The sequence below is a fragment of the Elaeis guineensis genome, chromosome 8 (assembly GCF_000442705.2).
Source record: "Elaeis guineensis isolate ETL-2024a chromosome 8, EG11, whole genome shotgun sequence".
In the NCBI taxonomy this organism is placed as follows: Eukaryota; Viridiplantae; Streptophyta; class Magnoliopsida; order Arecales; family Arecaceae; genus Elaeis; species Elaeis guineensis.
Window position 1 is genome coordinate 5,278,763 of NC_026000.2, and position 20,278 is coordinate 5,299,040.

A 20,278-nucleotide genomic window follows, 5' to 3' on the forward strand; every position below is an offset into this window, starting at 1 on the left:
ATTAGAAGAGTAGAGAGCAAATTGAGTATCTACCACATAATATGGGTTTCCCCATGTTTTTATTGTATGCTTGTTGTTCTTGTGCTAATTATCATTTACATCACCGGACTAAGAGCACCTCCCTACACCCAAAATACCTATTTTGCCCTTAGCACTTGACTAGAAAGGCAGGTTTACTTTCCTTTTTTATGGCATATTTGTAGGTGCACATATAATTAAATATAAGAGAATATTCATACAAAAAAAAAAAATCTTTTTTTTTAATTGTTGAATTTGTGAAAAGGAGAAGTGTTCATGTTTATCGGTAAGTTGGTTTTTTTAAATATACCCCAATTTGTATAACATATGCATCCGTTGCGGATAGATGTGCATGAACTAAAATAAATATTTGCATTCATCCAAGCATAAAGGTATACCAATCCGATGCAATCTGAAAAGAAACTTTTTTTTTTGACAAAAAATAGTAAAAGTGATATCCATTTTCGCAATACGAAAATAAAAGTGATATTCTTCCAAAATATTTAGGGGACGTTTGGTTCGTAATCGGAATCAGAATGAGAATGAGAATCGGAATGGGTTGGAATCGAAATCGGAATAGCTAAATTTTTTGAAGCATTTGGTTCGTGATCGGAATTAGAATTGGAATGAAAAATTGAATCCATAGAGGAGAGTAGGGATTGAAGGAGTGTTTGGTTGAGAGGTGTGGAGTCCGAAATCAGAATCGAAATGGGTGACTCCCATTCCAACCATTTGGTTGGAAGGAGTCCGATTCCGAAGTAGAATAGGAATGGCTCAATCTATATAGAACTCAATCCCTACTCTCCTCTATGGATTCAATTTTCCATTCTAATTTCGATTCCGATTCCGATCACGAACCAAACGCTTTGGGAGATTTGGCTATTCCGATTCCGATTCCAAACCATTTCGATTCTCATTTTCATTTTGATTTTAATTGCGAACCAAACACCCTTTGAGTTCTATATAAATTGATCCATTCTCATTCCACTCCGGAATTGAAATCGGAATGGGACTCCTCCCAATCAAACGGTTGGAATGGGAGTCATCCATTCCGATTCCAGACCCCCACTCTTCCCAACCAAACATCCTCTTAGTTCTATTTAGGATCTAAAGATCATAATCCAATCAATTTGCAATCACCATAATAAATTGGATGGCCCGGATTGATTTCTCATGTTGCAACCTAAAATCACAACAAATTATTAGTTGGATTAGATCTATTGTGGGCTACTATAAATTCATCTGAGCATATGTTGCTATCCTACATAATAGGAGAAAGGGGAAGAAAAAGAGATTAGTATTACACGTGTTGCTTTCTGATTGACATGGTCCTTTGCAGTTGATCCAGCTAATAGTCCCTCCAAAATCACTGATGGTGCACGTATTCAACACCATATCTGACCACTGGTTCTGCTCCACGTGGCGCCACGTGAAGGATCCATAGGCCAACCACCAAACAGCAGGTGGCTCGTTGAGCTGGCCCGGTTCTCAAAAGGCGCCCCACTAGTTTAAGAGTTTGGGCGGCGCGCCCTCGTGTTCTCAAATCCTTGACGGAGTCCAAGGCTTCAAATAAAGAAATTATCTTTGACAGAGCTAATCATACAAGAAGGTGGGTGATCAATTCTAGGAGCCCATGTTCCTTCGGCTCTGGATTCCATGCTCTTGCTTCTTTGGAAGCGGCAATCCCTTGGCCAAAGTTGGCTTCCAACCCCATTTGCCAATTTGTGATTAACTCTTTTAGCAACTAAATTAGTGGGTAATAGATGATTTCCTTGACTAAAGACACTAAAGCTCCTCTATCCATTTATTGGGGCCATTCTACTACATTTAGCATATGTTTGGTTCACAATTGAAATTAGCATATATTTAGTTCACCACTAAAATTAAAATCGAAAAAGATTGGAATAAAAATCGAAATGATCATAATTTTTAATTTATTTGGTTCATATTTGGAATTAGAATCAGAATAAGCTTTGAATACCGAAAGAGAGTAGGTATTGGATTTTGGGGATTAAGATACCTTATTTTTCTCAAAAATCAAAATGAAAATGGAACTTCCTTCAATCAAATAGTTGGAATAGAAGTCACAGATTCCTATTCTTATTTTGAAGCCTAACTCCCTGCAACCAAACATGTTCAAGGTTAGTAAAAAGTTCTTTTTGATCTGTTATGATAATTTTTTTTCTTTCATATATATGATTATTTTCATATGTTATTTTTTTAGATAAATATAGTGGAAATGCTACTATTAAGATTCAAGACCAATTTTTTTTCTAAATGAAGCGGAATACTAATCAACTACACTAACGTTGGTTGTGTTTCTTTTCTTTTCTTTTTTTTTTTAAAAACTTTTCCAACCTACCAAATGTTTTATCAAGTTTTATCACAGTAGACCTATTGCTGTGCTCTCTCCTAAACTTCAGCTTGTTATGAAGCATGATAATTAAATGAATTTTTGTTTTTCCTGTAGTTTGTACTTGTCATGCCATCAGGAGATTCTACACTCAAAAGTACCTGAGATCAGAAAGATTTTTCTTGTCACTTCTGTTGAACAAATCTGCAGGGTGAAATCTATGCAGATGCTTGGTCTCATTAAAAACTTGCTAGGGCAAGGCCCAAACCTTGTTAAATATATAATTCTTGCCTTTAAACCATAAAATATCACTAAGATGTTTCATAATAATGCTGAGTCACTGCGTCTCTCCATGTGATACAATCTGGCCATGATCTTTCTTTTCTATAAACTATGCAGGAATAAGCCCCAGAAAACATAGCCAATGGTTTGATGATTTGCATCAAAGTGAAAGATCTTCTCGAGCCCAACCTTTAGAAGCATGGCTTTAAGGTGATTTGGTGAGGGAAACAAATCCAAGCCAAGTGTGAAATAGTACATATGCTGTGTACTATCTTCACACACTTTGGCATAATCTAGGGCCTTCCTCCCATTTCTGTGAGAAGGCGTGCCAATTGCCAAAGTCCAAGTTCGGTTCCTGTAGTTCTTTTGAACCCTTTGCACTCACCTCATGACCATTAACATAAAAAATCACGTTCCAAGCTTTAAATATGTGTTCATATGGGGACTAGGGTCCGGTATACAAAAGATTTCCAAAACCCTAGATTTTCATTGGTTGGTAAATTCCTTGCCCACCAAACTTTACCACCATCTCCTCGTAGCGTGCATGGCGGCAGACAGCCTAAAGCACTCTTATCTTCGATACCACGCAATGTTAAGGCTTTTAAACGCTACTTTGTGCAGATCACAAGGACAAGTTTTGAGCCCTTCCAAGTACATAAATACAACCAATCCAAAAAGAAAAAGTTGAGAGCACAACGTAAAATATACTAGAACCTTAATTAAATATTTAGGGGAGATGAGATGTTGAACCTTGCTTTGACCTATGAGGCAGGGTCCTAGCTTATAAAACCCAACCTTTCCCTTTCCTTTCTTCCTCCCTCTTTGCTGTCGTTGTTGAATGAGAAGCATATCTACAGGTCAGAAAAAAGTCATGGTGCAATACTTATGGATCGTAAGCTTTGTGGTAGGACTTTTGCTCTCTTTGGCTCCTCTTGGGGACTCCCTTGCACTTGTCAATGGAGGTATAGACATGCCTCTTTCTCCATGCTCTTCATCTAAAAGATTTTTGCATGCATGGAAAAGTCCCAAGAATAATACTGACTTGGCTCTCCTTGTTTCTTATCTATTGCAGGCATGGTGACTCTTACACACAATGATGATACTTTCAGGAGTGGTCAGGTGTATATTATACTTAATTTCCATTATACTTTCTTTGTTTACCAATTATCTTTTCTTACCCTTGTGGAAATTTGGTTTTATGAGCTGTAACTTTTTACTAGGGACTTCAAGACAAGACGTCCAAGATGGTTGATGGCACTGGAAACATTTGGCTTAGAGGAAGGAAGATGGGCATGAAGAAGGTGAATAAAGCCAAAGACACTGTGAAAACAGGTGCAAACTATTCTGTTGGAAAATGTGGCTATGGAGGAGAGAGGGTAGGGTGCAAACCGAATAATAGAGGTCTCGCTAAAAGAATCCATTTTGGCCTTGTACCTTTCAATTCGGATTACCGCAGACCCGTAAGACATCCCCCAAAGAACAACTAAAGAAAGGGCTCCTAAAACTATTTTGAGGTTCCTGTCTCGTGTGATGATAAGGGAGAACCTGTACGTTCTAGTGTCTCAGTATGCTCTAAGATTCTGATGTTTATGGGTGTTCATGTAGAACAATGGATCTCAGCTATTATGTTAGGTAGGACTCAAATTATAGTTTTTATTTACCAAGTCTAACAATGTAAGATTTACATCAACTGTTCTTTTTGTGCAAAGAATTTGAGTACTATTTTTCAGGCATGCAAATGCTTAACAATGTGATTGACACAGCCGTAGGCACATAATACTCTTCTGATAAATATGTTTTGAATGATGGAATTTACTTATGGGAGTTTACAATGTGGGATGTGACAAAAGATAATGAATTTTTTTTCAATTTGAATACTTGCTCTTCTGGATGCAGGAAAGTCAAAGAATTCTTTACATAAGTCATTATATGGGTCATCAGATGAAAAGGTAAATGATCTTTATCCCATCCCCCCTCTCCTCCTAGATAGGTGGCACCACAATCAAACACATAAATATTCACATATAAAGACAACAGTACTTCAATAAGTTTGGTATATCCCAGCAATTGAGGACCATAAAATAGAGAGATCACTTTACGACATGGATTGCCTTAACAAGATAAACTAGCTGCAGTGCAGTTCATGCATCTTCACATGAAACTTTTGTAATCACAATTTAGCCAGGCCTCTTTTTGCTAATTTAAATCAATTTTCAGGGGTTCAGGAGGATTCAATTGGATTCTTATAGATTTCGCTAATTTTTCAACTTTATTAGAGAGTTTACATCACTGTGCACCTAAGAAAGTTCTTTTATTTCTCCATAGTATTCTCATTATGATGAAACCATGCATATTCTTTGTATATAATCATATAATTGGGCCATAATGCTTGGACCTCTTTCTTTTCCATCAATCTTTTATTATGAGTATGCGAAATTGTTTGTGCAGAACTGCGCGCACTACCTCGGTGATTGGTTCCTGCACGGGGCTGGCAAAAATTTTTTTTTTTTCACATGTCGTACTCCAGCCCCGTGCGTGAACAATCACCACAGACGTGTGCGCATTTCTGCACCACCCACGGTACACAAAAAATTCTTTTTATGAGTACAAGTATACTGAACATCTCTAATATTTCACCCATGTCTAAAGCTAAACTATTGTTTCATATATGTAGTGACAAATTACATATCGTCACAAAAAATATCTTTTTTTATGATTTTTGATATCATCACAAATAATATATCAATCATGATATTTTTTTAGTGACACACTATATATTATCGTAAATAATATTTTTTATAAAAATATTCATAAATTATATACTATTAATAATGGCTTTCTAGTGGTACATTATAGATGTCATAAATAGTATAACTTTTATAATGACATATAATATTGTCATAAATAATATATTATTTATGATGCTTATTCAAGTAACGAGTAATATATTGTCATAACTATTCTATCTATTATGATAATATTATATATCATCAATTCATCTTTATTATACTAGATGTTAATGATAAATATTAATATCATCATTAAAAACTTAACAATAGTGACCACTTTTATGTTGTCACTATTATGTTGTCATTAATATTTTTAATTTTTATAGTAATAAAATACTAATGATGTTTGATCATGAGGAGGTGCCCATCATCATCGATGTGACCATTAACATTAAGCACCCTGACTTTGTTTGTCCTATATACCATGTTCTTGTTTCTTGACCCACTCCAGCAACTAACAACCTTTCCTTCATTTGTCCTCAGGATTCCAGTATCACCACATTGCAATCAAGAAACTTAATCAATGTCAACATGAAAAGAGAAGGGAACACTCTTGAGCCAGTAAACCTCTCAAATGCTCCTCAGATCAAATGCCAAATATTTGAGGCCTCATCTACTCGTGCAAGCTTGGGGTCATCAAAAGTATTAGGACCTTCACATGGTCAATTTCAAACGGATGAAACCAAAAAGCTACTAGCATCCACTGCTGAAATTTTCAAAATGCTCCAAAAGGATTACCATCAGCATGCCCAACGCCGACCTCCGATCAACAATCACCTACCTTTAGGGAGTATCAATGTGAAACCCTAGTTAGTGCTATGGAATTTTGACATAGGATATGGATCATCTTTTACCTCCAAATATCAACCTTTTTGGTTAATTAAAATAGCTACATGTATACTGCGTTTAGCTAGTCAATGAAACTTTTTGGATTAAAAGTATGTTTAGTTTGCAATCAGAATTGAAATTGGAATCAAATTTAAAATGAATTGGAATGAAATTAAAATGACCACATCTTCTATTATATTTGATTAATAATTAAAATCAAAATCGGAGTGAAATTTGAATATTAGGAAAAAATAGGATTGAATTTTAAAAGAACTGGAGCAATTTTCATGTTCTCTGAATCAAAATAAAAATGAAACTTCAGCCAACAAATAAGAAAATAGTAGTTATTTATTTTCTTTTCATTCTAGGCTCCAAATCCCCCAATCAAATATGTCTTAAAATTATTTATATAGTCTTCCATCAAGTTCATCCAAAACAAAAACTAAAAGAAAACTCCAAGATGTAACTTTTTGTTGGGAAACACAATTTTGAGAACGAAACAACAATTTCTAATTCAAGATAATTTTCAAATCCAAATATCTCTCTCAAGGAAGTAACTTTTATCCAGTGGGAGGACAAACCATACCATAATTTTATAATGAAACTTCAGCCAACCAAATAATAGAATAGAATTATTTATTTTCTTTTCCATTCTAAACTCCAAATGCCCCCAATCAAATATGTCTTAAAATTATTTATATAGTCTTTCATCAAGTTCATCCAAAAATTAAAGAGAAAACTCCAAGATGTAACTTTTTGTTGGAGAACACATAAAAACATAATTTTAAAAATAAATAATAATTTTTAATTCAAGATAATTTTCAAATCCAAATAACTCTCAATAACTCAAGAGGAAGTAACTTTTATCCAGTGGGGGGACAAATCAGTACCATAACTTTTATAATGAGACAGCAATCATCAGATCAAGATGAAGCACACGCCCAGAAATCTACGATGGATCCCAATGAGGTTGCAAAGAGAAATGCCTCATGGCAGAGAGGATTTGAATCAGCAGTGAAAACAAATCCACCGTAGACCCGATCTGGTGACCAGAAACGCGTGAAGGAACGCCAGCCGTCTGATCCGCCTAAGGCACGGCGAGGATCGAATCCGGACAACAATCCAACCAGGGTTATGCGGAGAGAGCCAAGTTGCTCAACCGCATAGAAATTTATATGAGATACGGATTCTTTACCGTTCATATGGCGAGTAAAGAACATAAACGATAGGATGCAGTGCTGCACAGAAGATTTTATGCGGAAGGGCCTAGAAGAGGGGAGAAGGCCGTTGGATGGACGGGAGGGGCAGTGTGGGCCGTCGGATGAGGACGGCGGAGATCACGATTGGTGACGTGGATGAAAGCTATTGGTGACACTGTTACAGCCGGATGACGCTGACTGCCGCCCGCCGGGGCGGGGGCAGCGTTTGGCGTTGGATCCTCCGAAATCCATGTCAGGGACCGAAAGGGCCCTACCTAATTCTGAATTACCAATATGCCCTTAAAATAGCTCGATGTAATTGATGCTCGAGAAAACTCTCGGGTGCATGTATTAATCCTACGCCCGGTAGGCGTTCGATAGCGTGATTTCTTTTTAATTTTCCCCTATTTTTTCTTCAATTTTTTCCCGGAAAAAAGAAGAAATAACGCGAGAGAGCGGATGTCTTAGGGCTTCATCTCTGCTTTAGGTAGGGTTTTCGCGGATCTCTCGCTAGGGTTTTTCCGAGAGCTGGGGGTTTTGGGAAGGAAGGATCTCCGGGGCGAAGGAGAGGGTGCGATTGATGGATACGGCCTCGCAATTGAGCGAAGACGAGGATGAGTTCGGGAGGAGGCAGGGCTCCTCTCAGAAAGGTTCTGTCATTCTTCTTTTGTTTTCTTTTTTTTTTTTGCGCCTGCTTTTGTCCGCTCTTTCTTCTCTTGCTTGGTCCTCGAACAATGCTTTCTGGTCTTGAAGTTAATCCCCCCCCCCCCCCCCCCCTTCTCTTTTTTTTTGCCTGTGAAAGATTCCTTTTTTCTTCGTTGTAATATATGAAAAAGAACTTATCTGTTCTCTGAACCCAGGTATCAAAGCTAAGGTGATACCGTCACCTTTTTTTTCCTATTGTTTTTGCTGCAACTTTCCATTGTATCAGTGCTCCTCGATTATAAGATGTCTTTTCTTTTTTCTTTGTTTTTTTTTTTTTTTTGAATTCTTCGAGAAAAATATCAATTTGGTCCATTTTGGGCTGCTTTTTTTAAAAATGTTTATCTTAAAATAGCTTATTTTGGTGAGCCTAAGAATAGGAGAAACTGTGGCATTATTAGTGGGCTTTCCCTGGTTTAGGTTTTGTCCTTTTGTTAATTCTTTTGGGGTCTGGGCAGTGGAATTGAGTGTGAAGGTGGATGGGAAGGGTGGCGGGCAGAAGCCGGGCACACCAACCACGCCAAGATCGAAGCACTCTGCAACAGAGCAGCGACGAAGGTACAAAATTAATGATAGGTGAGTTCACTGATCACATTTGGTAATATACTGGTCTTTTTCCACAGGCAGTACAACTGTTGATGTCCTGGATGGATCTATGTTTTGGTTGTTCTTTTCCATTTTGTCCATTGATTTCCTTTTTTAAAAGAAAAGGGAAAAGGTGTATCTTGATGCTCAATCAAAAATATTATCATGTATTTTGTTATAAGGTTATGTTTAATTCGTCCTGTTCATAGGTACGTCTTCGAGAAACATTGATGATATATACTTTTACACCTTGATGGGAGTTTGGGAAAGGAAAAAAAAAAGAAAAGAAAGGGAATGTATTTCTTTCCTTTTGGTTGGGAGTTTAAAGAAAGAAAAGAAAATAATGTCTTCTCTTCTTGGTTGGAAGCAAAGAAGAAAGAAAAAGAAAGAAAATATCATAACTTTTTTTACTATTATATCCTACAGATTTTTGAAAAAGAGGGGTAAGATGGGAATTATAAAAAGTTCATTAACTCCCAATTCCTTTCTCTCTAAATTAGCTCGATTTGAAAGAGAAAAAAATTGCAGATTTAAGGAGATTTTATTCTCTCTCTCTCTCCATTTCTTTCCTTTTCTTTTGTGAAAAAACTTCCAACCAAAAGAAGGTATTAACTTTCTCTCCTATTCTTTTCTTTTCTCTCCCAATCAAGGTGCTATTGTTTTGGACATTTTCCAACTAAATAAGAAAGTATAATGATGTTAGAAATCAAAATTTAGAGAGACCAAGAAGAACCAATTAACATTCTGTCAAAATTTAAAATGAAATGAAAATTTAAACTTAAGGAAAAGAATGAATTATAAAATGGGAAAGATGACAGCATTTGAATTCAAGTCTAACTAAGTAGAACAATGTAGAGTTTGTTTTTGGGAGGCATGAACATACTCGATATGCTTAAATTGCCAAATTATTGGCCAATTATGCTGTTTGCATGTCTTTTGAGATTTTCTTTTTCTTGTATGCTTTTAGCAAATTTTATCTTTACACTTAATGATACATTAAACAAGCATTTAGGTCCTAGCGAGATGTTATGCAGGACACTGAGATAGGGTTCTATCCCATGTGTCGAGATAAAGCCATTCCACTAGCATCCAATGTTCCGATCGAGACATTTTAGGACATCCTCTATCTCAAGTGTTGGGACGAGGCAGGACGGCGACATTATCCCGTTCCTTGAAAAAATCGGGACAGTCCCATCCCATGAGATTAAAATCTTGACATCAAATTATCTTGTGGCTTGAGCTTGGGACTGAGAACTGATCCTAGAATGGATAGTTATGTGTACAGGAAACTTCATCTCAAAACTAATACGCATTTACAGCTACATGAATTAGAGATCTTATTTTATTCTGTAGCAATCACAAGATAATCTTTGATCAAGGTGAGATGATGATTCATCATTCTCGTACCATCCATGCCATAGCTGTAATCATCTAGCCTTTTCCCAACTACAATCATCTAGCCTTTTTCCAACTATTTTTTGGTTAGCTTTATGAATCCTCATTCACTAAAAATACTCACAACAAGACTACATATGAACAAGAGATCTTCTAGGACTCGCAAAAGGGCCACCCTTTAGACTCAAAAGTTAAAGTACTTAACTCAACTAAGCCTTAATCTCAAACTGGTTGGGACTCAGAACTCAAAATGACAGCCAAAAATACTGATAGAACGGACTATTGTTGTCCAATAAGCATCCTTACAAACCAAATTCATTATCATCCTCATAGATTGCACCCAACTCATTATCGTCCTTATAGATTGCATTAATAGGCTGATATAAGTTTGTCATGGCAAATGAATAGGAAGCTTAAATTCCTATATGTGGAGAGCGTAAACATGTTTGGTATGCTTGTTTTACTTGGTTACCAATTTGGCGTTTTGAGCTTCTACTACATATCTTAGTATAGGCTTTGGCTACATTCATTTATGCATTCTACCTGTTCTAAGCAATTTGCTATATGAGTCTATGTGGCTAACACCGGTCTTTTCAGTATGATGGAACCGGTCCGTACCAACCATACCAACTGGTGAGTGGCAACAGTAAGGAATCCATATGTGATAGGCACCTTGCATTGAGTGTCCTTATCAAGAAATGGACTGTAAAACATTGTGCCAGGTGGGTACCAGTATGGGCACCAAAATCTGTATCGAAATCCTTAGGTGATACTATGAATTTGGAGGAGCATGTAGTATGACTGCATAGTTCAAAATAATGATCAAAATGGAGTATTTCATCTTTAAAGATGTGTTTATTTAGGCCAATTGAATTAGAACGGAACCTAGTAGCTTGGGGTGTATGTGTTTCAACATAACTTCAAGAACTAATGGAAGTGCAGTCCTTTGAAGTGAGATTCACTTGCTAGCGCTTGCTTTTCTAGGTTCTTGTTTTGAACTACAATTCAATCATTTGGTTTGCATTTTCCTTTTTTCTAGACTAGAGAGATTGCCTATAGTGGGATGTGAGCATGGGAGTCTTCTTTAGCCATGGGAAGTTAACTTCTTTAGTGCTTTTTTTTTTTTTTTGGGAATTAGGAGATATCTTCGTGGGGTTATGGCTAGTTATTTAAGTGGAATACATAAGACGGGATTTTAGTAGCTAAGCAATCTCTTAAAAGTTGCTTACTTTCATGACTTCCATCTTGAGTTAGATGGGGAAAAAGCCCTTAGTTAAAGTCTATTTTGGATAAAATCAATCTATTTTGTTCTGGCCTGATTCTATATTTCAGAAAAGATCTCTTCAGCTTCATTTGAAGGTGGGAATATATGTGCACACACTCTATTATAAAAAGGAAGTTTTAAAATTTGGAATATTCTCTTTATGATTCTGTTTTCAACTTCTTTTGCCCAAAAAAACTTTTTTGAATCCTCTTATCCTACTGGCCATATTTTTCGTTACCTTTCCTTTTAGAGCATGCTGGGAATCAATTTCTCTTGTTGTTTTTCTCTCATTTTATCCCAAAGGGTGATAATCAAGAGCTTGTCCATGTAAGTCACAATCAATCTCTTAATTACATATAAACCTTTGTAGATTAATGCGGTTTGGTTCTACCATGAAGTCGAAAGTCAATTTCCACTTTGGATGCATGTCATACACGGTGGACTTTGAGTTACATGTTTCCTACCCCATGGTAAGCTATGGGTCCCAAATTTATGAGGGAGCCCCATTTGAATATGAAAGCCCATTGTGTGTGGTGTAGAGTCTTATAGGGAAATGCAAATTTCCACTTTGTAGTGCATCTAAACCTCTCTTCATAAATGTGCCTAAATATCTTTATCTATGCTAAAATTGAAGAGCTAATAGTGACACAGGACTTCCATATATGCCACATAAGATATCGTGCTGAATCGGATAGTATGGGGCGTAGCGTACCATTTTAGTTCGTTACCGGTATGTGGTACAGGGGTATACCAATACTCGGCACACCAAACCGGCCACATACCGACACAGTAACAAGGTGATATTAGTACGGAGCTCGGTACCGAGATGGCATATCTTGGTCTAAATAACTTTTAACTTTCAAAATTCATAAATTTCAAATCATAAAGAAAGATAAGATCATCACTACAACCTTAAAAAGCAGCCTTATTCTTTATTTGGTTTATGTTTTTACACTAAAATATGTTGCAGAAGTTCTGTTGTTCCATCCACTTTTCTGCAATTCTTACAAAGTTTAGATATATTTTCTTGTTTCTGCTTCTCAGTGCAGAACTGTCTGAGTTGAAATAACATCAAAAATTATACAAGTTTTAACCTTTGTCTGATTGTCTTCCATCTGTCATGAGCTGTATTTGCTGTACTAAAAATGGATGGTAATTCTGGCACACAGGTTCCAGATACTTAGAGACCTTATACCACATAGTGATCAGAAGCGAGATAAAGCTTCATTTCTTTTGGAGGTAAATAGCATCATCCCAAGCATGTTAGTCCTTTTGCGGCCAATCAAATGAGTAATTTATTATCTCCACCTCCTTTTGCAGGTTATTGAATATATTAAATTCTTACAAGAGAGGTTGCAAAAATATGAACCATACCAGGGATGGTGTCCAGCAAATGCAAAGTTAATGCCATGGGTAATTAATTTCCTTTTTTTCTTTCAGTAAAAGTCAGCATATGACATGCATGTGTATGTAATTCACATTTGTAGATGCATTGATATGCTTATGCATGGGATAGCATGTAACATATTTCTAGATACATTTTAGTCTTTTTTTTTGGGGGGTGAGCGTGCATGTCATTATGCATTCACTTCACAAAAAACTGCCCTTCTACATAGTCGTGGATCTACTTGGCCTGACGTTCAATTGCACTTTGTTGGATGTATGGTCGATGTATCTATATTCCAAATATTAGAAACATCGGATCAACTGCAACGACCCTCCATCAAATTTGTACTAATTAATCAATGGTAATACGATGGTTGGATGTCTATGAATATTACTCGTTTCTCTCTAAATAAGCAGTATGCTTTTAGATATTACTTTTTTTTTTTTAAACCATTATTTTGTAAGAGATCAGTAAATTATATTGTCAGATTCAGATAGCATTTTCATGGTATTTTGTATGGCCTTTACGTTTTCTTTTCAAAACTAAGGCACTTTGACTATGAAATTGATTTCGTATCAATTTCTAGTCTGGTTTCCAGAGCTAAGTGCTAACAGTATTTTGCGGGCTAATTTTACCTTAGCAGTTAAATTTAGTCATAAGCAGGCCAAGGTTTTTAAAATATGTTTTCCTCTTTATTAGTCCTTGAAATTTTATTTGATTCACATAAAAATGTACTGGAATTATTTCTTTAATGAAATAAGGGATGACTATATCAGGAATTATGTCTTCAACAAAATGAGCACTGACTATATTGTAATGTTTAAATCAACTAGACACTTTTCCAGGACCATTTTGCTGTTGTTTGTACTGTGAGGTTCCATAACTCACAAATCTTTTCTTTGTTGTTCTCCTAGAATTCATAATCTCTGTGTGTGTGTGTTGTGCATGCATCCCCTGGCAAAAAAATCAAGCTTTTAGTTCTGACAATCCTAGGATCTGGTCTTTTGGGTTTTATAATCCAAACAAAAAACAGTATGAGTATTTTATTAAATACTTCTTTTCTGAGCTTGTGGAATTATTTTGGGATCATTTTGTGCAAATTCATAGGATCTGAAATTTGTTGCTTATGGGAATGGAATATGACTAGGCATGAATAAGCATGATCTCAGAAAGTTTTGTACTAATAGCCCCTTTAAGGAATTACCCTCTCTTTTTTTTTTTTTTTTTGTAACAGAGTAACAGCCAGGGCCCTACAGATGGTGTATCTGACTCTTCTCATGTCTTTAAAAATGGGCCTTCTCCCCCTGGGTTTATGTTCACTGAGAAGTTTGTTGAGAATACCATCCCTATTGCCCCGACAATGCTCTCAACACACAGAATGTGGAAGAACCAGACATGAATCCTGGTACAGGTGCGGTGCTCGTTCCTTTGCAGCCAAACTTTTGTGCTTCTGTTGGAATGGAATCTGGTTTAACAGAGCCTCAGGAGGGGTTAATTTCAGATTCAGATAACATGGCATCACAGTCCCAATCATGGCAGAGACCGTCAGGCCCAGCTGACTGTAATATCGGCGGGGATATGTTGAGTGAACAGGAAGAGCTAGCCATTGATGAGGGCACAATCAGCATTTCTAGTGTCTACACTCAAGGGTGAGTTTATATTAGTGGATTATCTTCTTCTATGTTCTAGTTTAGGACATTGAAAACTCACCTTTCCTTTGTTTGGGTACCTTATGCTTGTTCTTTGGCCATGGCTTCTTATTCTTAAGTAGTAATGTAGTATATATGAAATTCTTTAATCATTGAACTGTCTATCACTACATTCAATTCTTTTTTCCATGAGTAGTTGTTGGCAAGAGCGCCCTCCCTTGTTTTTTGAATTAGAATATGCATTCTGACATTTTTATTTAACTTCTTTTTATTTTGTCTATTCCTTGATATCTGTGATGGATGGTAGATAAAGCATCAGAAAGGCCTTGCTATTTTTGTTTTCTGGTTTGATCTGCTGAATGTTGCAAGTATTTGTTCTCATAATTAAGTCACATTTGCCTTTTCAGCTTGACAAGCTTCTATCTATGTTGTTGTCCTCTAAAAGTTCAATCTAAGATGTAGCAATTGCTGTTAAGCAAGGAATTATGTTTTTCTAATGCTTTCCTTTGGATACTTGTTATGTTATGCTCACGTAAGTTGGGATACATTTTACAAATATCTAGACAGAAAAAAAAAATTGCCTTTCAAATAAAATCTCCACTTTTTTCATTTTTAGTGTATGTTTTAATGAACATTGACTAGAATTGACCTTTCATAGCAGGCCATTCATTTGCTCCTATTTATGTATCCTCTGGAACTTGTTAAGCAAACAGGACCTTGTTTTGAAAAATTTTATATTTTGAGATAAAATCTACCTGTAACTTTAACATGGTTCCTGGATGGCTTGATGTGAAATAGGATATTGACCACACTAACACAAGCACTGGAGAGTTCAGGTATAGATCTATCTCAAGCCAGCATCTCCGTGCAGATTAATCTAGGTAAACGGGCGATCAGTAGAAGACCAACTGCCACCACTACTATGTCTGGTGCTAAGGTATAGATTATTTTGTTTATTCTTATTAAATTTTCTTGAAGATAATTTGCAGGAATAAATGTAATCTCAATAACATGTGTTGAAATTATTTTCAATTTAGGATGTTACTCTCAATTCTGGCCTTACCCTGCGCATTTGGATATATACTAGTATCGATCCGTGCTTATTTGATGAAGTTTATTTCATATTTTCTTTTCCAGAATAAACATTGTAGCAACAATTATGTGTTAGTATTTGACTAATACATATTACATGATGAATTGCTTCTATCAAGGTGAATAATTTGTTGATCTCCTTACATTTGGAAAATGACTCTCATGACAATGCTTTTCCTAACCCACCTGTTTTCCTTTTCTTTTATAGACGCTTGCAAATTCTGTTAAGATGAATAAGCATTATACTATACAATTACATGTGTTTGTATCCAACTACACATTGCATGCATAATGCGTGTTACAGTGCAAAGTGGCTCTCATAACAATACTTTTTCAAATCCACCTATTAATGTTAATCGACTTTTATATAACTTCACCTTGAATAAATTATTACCTGCTTCTAAACACATCCTAAAATGCTTTCACTTTGGCTTCATTATTTGCATGTTTTTGATCATTCCTATGTTATGTAAGGACGGCATCATATATTACCCAGTTTTGTATTATCTAAAGCGGTTGGTATTAGTCATCTCATTGAGTTGGAAACTGCCCACATCATTCAAATTTAGAATAAAAATGACTTGCAGTATCCTGATATTGAGGGCTGTCAAACAAATTGCAAGCCAGATCATATTTCAAATTCAGCTCAAGTTCAGCTTATTCGAATGGCAAATTAGCTGAGCCAGAGCTAGACTTAGATCTCAAGAACTCTCAGCCTGATTAAGCTCAAAATATGAGTGTATATAAATAGTCTATATGTTGTATATATTATTTTTAATTCTTAAGTCTCCATATAAAAGTATTTTTCTATTTGTTGACTATAAATTAATATAATCTGTGTGTAATATTTCAATTGTAATATTAAGATATGATCAGGATAATTAGCTCAAAGTATATAAGTGAAAGCCTTAAAAGATCTTGAGTTCATTTTAGTTCTCTTAAACAACCTGTTGGGAACAGTTTTATTTGGGTCCAAGTATAATAAGCTGGTTCAAGCTTGGCCTGGTTACAAGACTAGCCAATCTTGAGCTAAGCCTAACTAGCTCATGTTCAGCTCATTTACACCCATTATTAGCTGTCTCTTCGAAACACCATGGCATACTGCTATTTGTTTCTGCTTAGAGAGATTTGATGCCTGTGCTTGCAACCCTTGTAAAACATAAAGCATCGAAACATTTACTGAGTGTTTCATGAATGATAGGACTAGAAGGTTTTTAACAACCTCAAATGATTCAATGATTTCAGTAGTGGTTCAAGTCCCATTTGGATCCACATCTCCTATAATAGAGCTGCAAATTAGCCAAGCTGGGGTTGGCTGTCCATTCTTTGGCTATAAAGAGGGTGTTCAAGCTTAAGGTCATCCTTGAGCCGAGTTCAGTTGTACTCGTTATGCTCAGCTCATGACCCACTTATACAAGTTGACTCTAAAGTTGAACCATTTTCATACTTAGCAGTTAGCACTATGAGCTTGTGTCAGTTTAGGGTTTGTCTCGTTTATAAGCAGGGTCTCATAGTGCAGCTCAAGTGAAAGATATTGTGAAAACCAGTGAACAAGCCAGGTCCAAGTTGTTCATCAACAGCTTGCTTCATCTGCAGCCATCTTGTCAAGCTACCATGAGCTTAAGCATACATTCTGATGCATGGCACGCATCATGATCATGAAAGATTTTAGGTTCTTGGGATTGTTCTCAAATTGCCGGAAAAAAAAAGTACATGACCAATAGTGTGAATTCATGCCCATTGTCCCTCGAGTTCGCCCCTTGGTTCCATGTTCATCCTTTTTTGCATGTGGATTTTAGGACTCTGAGTACCCTTTGTCATGTGAAATTAGTTGAGCACTTGGGTTAATGTCGCATTAATTTTCAAGGCTCATAATGCAGCAGACAGGATGCCTACTCTGTTTAATGACTTCAGAATCAGTGTAACAACTACTGATTTGGTCCTTTCTCTGCGTTCCTTTGGTTCTAGGATCATGAAGACCCCTCAGCTGTTAATCAAGTAATGGGGGACTCTGGTCCCTCGAGTTCGCCCCTTGGTTCCATGTTCATCCTTTTTTGCATGTGGATTTTAGGACTCTGAGTACCCTTTGTCATGTGAAATTAGTTGAGCACTTGGGTTGATGTCGCATTAATTTTCAAGGCTCATATTCCAGCAGACAGGATGCCTACTCTGTTTAATGACTTCAGAATCAGTGTAACAACTACTGATTTGGTCCTTTCTCTGCGTTCCTTTGGTTCTAGGATCATGAAGACCCCTCAGCTGTTAATCAAGTAATGGGGACTCTGGTCCTCGAGTTCGCCCTTGGTTCCATGTTCATCCTTTTTGCATGTGGATTTTAGGACTCTGAGTACCTTTGTCATGTGAAATTAGTTGAGCACTTGGGTTGATGTCGCATTAATTTTCAAGGCTCATATTCCAGCAGACAGGATGCCTACTCTGTTTAATGACTTCAGAATCAGTGTAACAACTACTGATTTGGTCCTTTCTCTGCGTTCCTTTGGTTCTAGGATCATGAAGACCCTCAGCTGTTAATCAAGTAATGGGGACTCGAGGGTGGGGAGCAGTGGTGAGGAATCTGAGCAAGCTCTGAAGAGGCATAAAGTTGATAGCAGCTAATGCTACATCTTTGGATCCTCTTATTTACCTTATACTAAATCAAAGATGAATGTTCGAGCCTTTGCAGATGGGCATAACGGCATTATGTATTCTTGCTTATGTCTTCTAGTGAAGTGGCTTCCATGACAAATTGAGAAGCTACTTCATTTCAGGCTTTTTTCCTGTTAGGAGGGCTCACAGTACTTCATCCTTGTAAGGTACCATGGATATTCCTATCTTTTGTCATTTACAGTGTATGTTTGTGAATTATCAAAATCATTAGATGTCAATTATTTACTTGTTTGCATTATTGTCTATTTGATTCAGCTGTTTGATTGAGTTGATGGAGGTGGAGCATCGGGCAATTGTGGAACTGATTATTGTGATGCTATTTCTTCATGTAGATTGATTGGAATACAGAGAACTAGATGATTCACATCATTATTTTTTTCCTTTCCCATAACCGGATACTCCAGCTTATCATTCATTGCTGAAATTGTGCAGCTTTTCTTCATTCTCCCCCATAGGGTGCCTAGATTTAGGAGTATATATCAGGTCATAAAGGATACACTCAACAAGCCATAGGGCTGTCGAATAGAACAAGCTGTTTTTACAGCTCGGCTTTAGCTTGCTACCGTAGGTTGTACAGAAGCCTTCTCTTCATCCCTGATAGCTTAGGAACTGCAAACAGAAACTCCAGCGTCCCAGATAACCATCATTCAACCTTAACCCTTCTCCATTGCTATGGGCCAATGGCAGAGATGTTAGCTAATCATTCTTCTTGTTCTTCATCAACAATGTATCGAACGGGCCGAGGATGCATGTCATAGGGTGATGTATTAAGGGTTTCAGGGTTAATGATGATGATAATTGAGGTTGAACTATGGCTTTTCGAGATTTTTGCTAGAAATAAAGATCTCATGGAGCATGCATAGTTCTCGACCTCTTTCAGTGGTCTCTCTGCTCACCTGGCCATCCACTCCTTGTTGCTGGGCAATCTCCCCCCGTTGAGACCTATCAAGCTGAACTCACGTTTGATGATCGATAAGTTGAGCTCAAGCTCTCGCTAGAGTTGAGACCCCTGCTAGCACCATCACACGTTCACCAAATCAAATGCCTCAAATTGAAGAGGTTTGCAAGCTCATCTGGGTTCTTCCTTGTAGGGGCATTTTTTTAAAATCTATTATCCTCAACAATCTGAAGCTAGAAATCACTGCATCATTCGGCCGGGTCATGTGTTTATTTCTGTACATGAACAAAGAAGGAAGGTGGGGACACTGACATGCTTTTGTTTAAAGAATATGACTGCTGTTTCAGATTGACATTCTCCTGACTCTGTCATTTAATTTGGGATTACCATGAAAAGATGCAACAAAATTTTCCTCTTGAGATCTCAGATGAATTACCTTATTCATAAGGTTATGAACTTGGCAAACCCTTGCCTTTCTGGTGTTTATCCACATCTATAACCTGAACCAGGTTCTTATTTGTGAGCTTTCTGAAGTTTTGATGGTTTCTTTGTCGACTCATCATTACCGATAATTCAGTTTCCTTGATGAAGGGGAACTGGATATCTTATCCAGTTCTGCCCCACCCTGAAATCCGAGTGACCTTTTTTCTCTCTGATATTGGGGTGTACGGGCTTTCGATTTGGCTTCTCTGAGTAAAGCCTTTTCAACGTCATGACTGTACCCATCAGTAACATCTCTAGTTGATTGACATTAGTTTGGTTACAGTGGGACTGTAGCCTTAAATCAAAACATTATGCTCAAGAATTTCTATTTCAGAGGTCGAGGGCCTGTTTGGACACCCAGATAACGTATCTTTGAAATCATTTATGAAGGGTTTGAGACCATGTTATAATGAAGACAATTTTTCAACTTCAGGAAACTTTCAACATTTCAGAGTCCTAAAACGCATGAATAATGTCTATCACCTTTTAAGAGGAGCACACATTCTCTCAACCTGTTGTAGAACTACTCATGGATGATGCATTCAGGCGTCCGAAGTGCAGATGAAAAGAATGTGTGTCTCCAAGTTGGTTTTGGCCAATCAACAGCAGTTGTTTAGCAGTTAAAAGAAAAGAATATTTTATGTCATTTTTTTTTAAAAAAAAAAAATCACACGTCAGATGGAAAAC

General features: G+C 36.8%; 2 protein-coding genes across 2 annotated transcripts; both read left to right on the plus strand.

The window, feature by feature from the left end:
- Positions 1-3,457: 3,457 nt before the first annotated feature.
- LOC114914464 (uncharacterized) lies at positions 3,458-6,608 on the plus strand. The gene is made up of 5 exons (XM_029266385.2): positions 3,458-3,615; positions 3,726-3,772; positions 3,874-3,985; positions 4,550-4,602; positions 5,926-6,608. The coding sequence occupies exons 1-5, from the start codon at positions 3,492-3,494 to the stop codon at positions 6,250-6,252; spliced, it is 663 nt and encodes a 220-aa protein (XP_029122218.2). The 5' UTR covers positions 3,458-3,491; the 3' UTR covers positions 6,253-6,608.
- A 387-nt stretch (positions 6,609-6,995) lies between these two features.
- Positions 6,996-18,448, plus strand: LOC105050657 (transcription factor BIM2). Its single transcript, XM_010930765.4, is given in 9 exon segments — positions 6,996-8,119; positions 8,630-8,747; positions 12,585-12,654; positions 12,736-12,828; positions 14,037-14,166; positions 14,169-14,451; positions 15,250-15,388; positions 17,512-17,547; positions 18,085-18,448. Coding segments are annotated over 9 exon segments (1,014 nt in total). The 5' UTR covers positions 6,996-8,049; the 3' UTR covers positions 18,160-18,448.
- Positions 18,449-20,278: the final 1,830 nt, after the last annotated feature.

Bases quoted from the DNA above. Each gene is read 5' to 3' on its own strand.
- LOC114914464 (XM_029266385.2), top strand. From the start codon at position 3,492: ATGAGAAGCATATCTACAGGTCAGAAAAAAGTCATGGTGCAATACTTA. The intron at 3,986-4,549 runs GTGCAAACTATT...TTCTGGATGCAG, and splicing joins CAAAGACACTGTGAAAACAG to GAAAGTCAAAGAATTCTTTA. The intron at 4,603-5,925 runs GTAAATGATCTT...ATTTGTCCTCAG, and splicing joins ATGGGTCATCAGATGAAAAG to GATTCCAGTATCACCACATT.